This window comes from Homalodisca vitripennis, chromosome 2, assembly GCF_021130785.1.
Source record: "Homalodisca vitripennis isolate AUS2020 chromosome 2, UT_GWSS_2.1, whole genome shotgun sequence".
Taxonomy (NCBI): domain Eukaryota; kingdom Metazoa; phylum Arthropoda; class Insecta; order Hemiptera; family Cicadellidae; genus Homalodisca; species Homalodisca vitripennis.
In genome coordinates this window covers 185,601,073-185,606,403 of record NC_060208.1, presented here as the reverse complement: position 1 = coordinate 185,606,403, position 5,331 = coordinate 185,601,073, and the positions used below count along the sequence as shown (strand labels likewise).

The 5,331-nt window shown below is 32.8% G+C and overlaps 1 protein-coding gene across 1 annotated transcript; it reads left to right on the top strand.

The window, feature by feature from the left end:
- The first annotated feature begins 552 nt into the window (after positions 1–552).
- LOC124355931 lies at positions 553–1,155 on the top strand. Its single transcript, XM_046807083.1, has one exon. It carries the CDS (start codon positions 553–555, stop codon positions 1,153–1,155), a length of 603 nt encoding a protein of 200 aa, XP_046663039.1.
- Positions 1,156–5,331: the final 4,176 nt, after the last annotated feature.

Genomic DNA, 5,331 nt, shown 5'->3' with positions numbered 1-5,331 from the left:
AGATGTCGAAAAAAGTGTTAAAAGTGTTACTGTTACGTGTCGTTGTGCCATAAAATGTAGAAATGTAGTTGTGTGATGAAGGAGATAAGAGATAATACTGTTGTATTAGACAAAACCATCGGTTGTCTACTAGAGGGAAGTTTTCCCGCTAAGTTGAAAATGTCTAAGGTAGTACCTATTTTTAAGAAAGGTAACTACGGTGAAACAAACAGCTACAGAGCGATCTCTCTGGTCCCCTGTTTTTCCAAAGTGTTTGAAACCGTCCTAAAAAGTCAATTAACCTCTTTTTTCGAAATTAACAATCTTTTCAGTAAGAGTCAGTTCGGATTTAGGTATGGAATGTCCACGATCGACGTCCTACATACTTTCCAAGTTTGAGCTAGGTTTACCTACAGGAGCCACATTATGTGATATTTCTAGGGTGTTAGACTGCGTCGACCGGGGAATTTTGTTGAAAAAGTTAGAGTATTATGGAATAAGGAGGAGACCTCCTCCACCAGCAGCAGTACATCGTCATCTACTTCAATTACTAAGAAGTTTCTTATATCGACAATGGACTCGTTCAAGAGGGAAGTGTTTACTGAAATAAAGAACTATACGTCGCAGATAGAGGAATTCAGGAAAGCTGGACAATTCTTGTCTGACAAAGTTGATAAATCAAATACTTTAATTGCAAGTATTAGGAAAGAATACTCCGAATTAAAAAAGGAGAATGAAATTATTAAATCTGAGAACAGAAAGCTTAATGAAAAGGTATACATACTAGAAGACAAAGTCAAAGCTATGGAACAATATTCAAGACGGATGAATTTAGAAATTAGCGGAATACCGGAGACTAAAGGGGAAAATACGTTAAACTTGTTGAAGGACGTTGGATCAGCAGTTGGAATAGAATTACATGAATCTCAAGTGTCGGCGGTCCATCGCACACCGACTTTTAAAAAAGACCGTCCTCCATCAATTGTTGTACAATTCTTTACTAAAATACAGAGGGATGCTTGGATACAATGCTTTAGGCAGAAAAGAACTCTAACGGCAAGCGAGGTGCACCCATCATTCTCCAAGAACCGAGTTTTCATCGGTGAACATATGTCGCAGGACAACAAGATCTTCCTGGCTCAGTTGAAGAAGTGCAGAGACGCAGGCTTTAAGTAGCCTACGTCTGGTTCCGCGAAGGAAGGTTCTTCGTAAGAAAAATGACGGGGAAAAGTGCTACAAAATAAGCAACCTACAAGATCTAGACAAACTGTAAAGTAAGTTGAAAAGTGTAAGCGCTGCGCAGCGGGGAAGCATCGCGTGATCTGAGTTTTGAATAGGAGTTTTGAATCTGGTATTGATACAATTTTACTGTCTCAGAAAAAAGCCATGAGAGTTATAGCGGATGCTAATTTCAAAGATCATTGTAAGCCGATTTTTAAAAAAGAAGCCATTTTTATACTTATCAATCTTTACATTTTTTACTACTGCTTGATCCATGTCAGAAATAATTTTCAAAACCTGACACTGAATAAGCACATTTATATTCACAATACCCGAGGCGCTAACCTGATCAGCAAACCTTTCACAATACTTTCTAAAATTCAAACTTCATATGTGGCCGTTGGAATAGATCTATTCTATAAACTACCTTTGAATGCTCAGAGTGTTACATTAAGTAAATTTAAAGCTGTTATTTATAAGTGGCTGGTAGAAAGGCCAATTTATGACTTATCATAGTTTTATTCATCTGACATCAGTGGGATAGTTTTTTAGCGTATTGTTCTGCTAAATAGTACACTTTTGTCTCACTAAAATTATTGTATTATTATAATACACTTTTACATGAAACGATTGCGTCTTCTATCAATGAGTGTTTAATTTAAATTGTTTTTGATAATATTTTACTGTTAGTATAAGTATTCTGACGTGACCTATTGCATGTAATGTCTAATGATGAATAAAAATCTTATCTTATGACATAGCTTTTTTCTACTGTCAAACAAATACACACTTGTTATGGAACCAAATTAATAAAGATCTTTCAATTTTTGATGTGCTGGTGTAAATAAAATAAAATTTTAGTGAACGTTGGAAAAAACAAAGTATGTAAATTTTGATTTTGAAGATTTTAACTTTTATTCTGATTTCAAATTTCATGAATTTAGCTGTACGGATAACAAAGGGAACGTATGTAACTATAAATATATTAAAAAACGAAGACAATTTTAAATATCTTGGTATAATTTTTGATTCGAAATTAACATGGGAAAAACATATATCAGTCTTGCAAAATAAACTTAAATCCACTACAAGAACATTTTATTTTTTTGCGGAATTTCTGTAATGAGAGATTGTTACGAATTCTGTATTTTGCTCTGGTTTAGTCAAGGCTTTAATACGGAGTTGTTTACCGGGGAGGGACGTATAAATATTTAATAGAGAGTCATACAAAATCATTTTATGAGAATAATTACGCGCAAACATTCAATTAAAAACTGTACCATTGCAACATCCATTTATTTTTAAAACCCTTAGGCGGTTTTACACTAGAGGTGATAATTTAGGAACAACAGCCTAAATTATTCTACCAGAAGCATAGACCGGCGAATGTTTAAAAAACCTAAAGTTAACACTAAAGCATTCTTTTATTTACAATGGTCCAACTAATTTTAATAAATTGCTTTATAACGTTAAAATATCTATGAGTGTTAGAGAATTTTGTAGTTAATTAAGAGCGCTGTTGTTATTACATTAGAATTGTAACTCATTTTACAATTAATAATTCCTCCTATAGTATTATTATTTAGTTATTATATAAATCATGTATATAAGTAAGTTAGGATTAAATTAACATGAAGAATATGTAAATAGCAAAGAATTGTGTATATATATATATATATATATATATATATATATATATATATATATATATATACAAGTAAACTAATACCTATACATTTAGCATAAATTCTAGTTTCTGGTTGAGATATGTGTTTTAGTTAGTAAGATAAAGATTGTAACAAGGAAATATTTTTGTTTTGTTGGTGACTCAGGCATTGTTATCTATTATTAATCTGTAGTGCAGGCGCCAAGGGGAGCAACCCGGGCTGATAAAATCATGAATCCATAGACTGGACTCTGATAAGAAACCTGTTTTATTTTGTTGTCCACCGACTACACTACTAGCAAAAGTCAGTCAATTCCAAGTACAATTTTGTTTTGATGTAGATTTGATCTTGGAATAAATTCATTTATTCATTTTAAGGCAAACTCAACAGTGTCGGAAATATACTTCACTCGAACCCAAAATTCTCAAACACGTGCAAAGCCTACGATATTGCGGCAAAGCCGCGGATAACTGCTAGTTATCTATTAAAAGAAACAAATGAAAAAATAAATAGAAACAATAACAACAAATAACATACAATAAGGAAAACGCAGCAATCAGCATTTATCAAATAGTAGAACATCAAACGAAATTTCCTTAGATTTCTGCAGGCAACAATGGAACAGTACAGTAGTGTAAATTGCGTACTACCATCCGCAGGCGCGGTGTCGCTGCGATATAGTGCACTACAATGAGGGAAATATATTCCTGGTCGCAGCGAGCGTGCACGAATGTTAAACAACTTTCATTGTCACCTACAATCATAACACGAACAGGCTCAGGTTCTTTAATGTGTTTTGAAAAGCTGCCAACGGCGAGGAACAGATTGAATTACAGATGGTTCCGAAGACTCGTGCTAGCAGCAGCAGGTACTCAAAGAATAAATTGCAGTTTTTGCCAATCACACTTAACACAAAAACTCAATTAAATTGATCCAGAAATTCGTCAGTTACCTATCAATCTTCGAATACGATCGAGGTTAGACGAACCATCTGAATTCTGGGTATGACCTATTACAACGATCTTAAACAGTCTAGTGGCACAGATCCAAACTCTGCTGTGAATTGCACTGAAATTTTGTTTATTGGAAACTAAAAAAATACTTTCTACTTTTATGTCAGTTCCTTATATTTTGTAAAGTGCAGTGACCCGCGAGGGAGACCCGCATAACGTTCTCAGTTTAATTTCAACTTAAATGAAACATTAATACATAACAAAATGAAACTGATCCATATAGTACTATGATCCATGGTTCAAATAAAATACAGTATACCTAGAATATTAGTTTAAATTCGTTACAACAACAAACCCTCCCCTAGATACGTTCATAGGTGATTTGTTGTTAACTTTTAAACTTCATGCGGATATTTAGTAAAAAATGTAGTTTTTCTGTTGTTATGTAACTATAAAAAAATTGAGATTTATCAGAAGGTTCCCTTTTTTTTACAATATGCCTACGCTTAGTTTAACGCAAGTTGAAATATACCTTGGATATTTGTATCCAATGGGGGAGAAGCGGGGTTTACAACTCCTAAAAGCCCACCTGGATACGCCTATTCCCCCGGCAGACATAACAGAAACTATGTCAGCCTTCAATTACGCCCCGTCAAATTCTATGATTGGAGATGACCCATAATAGAAATATTTTTGTCTTTGTAGAAATGACGTTTCATACTAAATTTAAAGTCTACAGATGGAATCGTTCTCGAAATATCTTGCCACATATATTATATGTTACAATAATACGAAATATCTCGCTACATATATTATATGTTACAATAATACGAAATATCTCGCTACATATATTATATGTTACAATAATACGAAATATCTCGCTACATTATATTATATGTTACAATAATACAACATATCTCGCTACATATATTATATGTTACAATAATACGAAATATCTCGCTACATATATTATATGTTGTTACAATAATCATATCTTGCCACATATATTATACGTTACAATAATACGAAATATCTTGCCACATATATTATATGTTACAATAATACGAAATATCTTGCCACATATATTATATGTTACAATAATACGAAATATCTTGCTACATATATTATATGTTACAATAATACGAAATATCTTGCCACATATATTATATGTTACAATAATACGAAATATCTTGCCACGTATATTATATGTTACAATAATACGAAATATCTTGATACATTCAGATTTTTGTTCATTAAGATAGATTTCATAGCAGTGTTCAAATAACACAATTTCCGGTAAACAATAGAGGGCACTACAACGAGAGAGTACTCTGAATCCGAATGTAGTCAAGGACTTTGAATATTGGCTTTCCATTTTTTGTCTCTTTATTATCTGAAAAAAATCTCACGCGTTATATTCTCATATGTTGGTACTCCGTTAATTTAAACTTGCATTTAATTTGCTATTTTATCGTTGCCAGCATGGTTATCTATAGGAAAAAAGTAAAAAT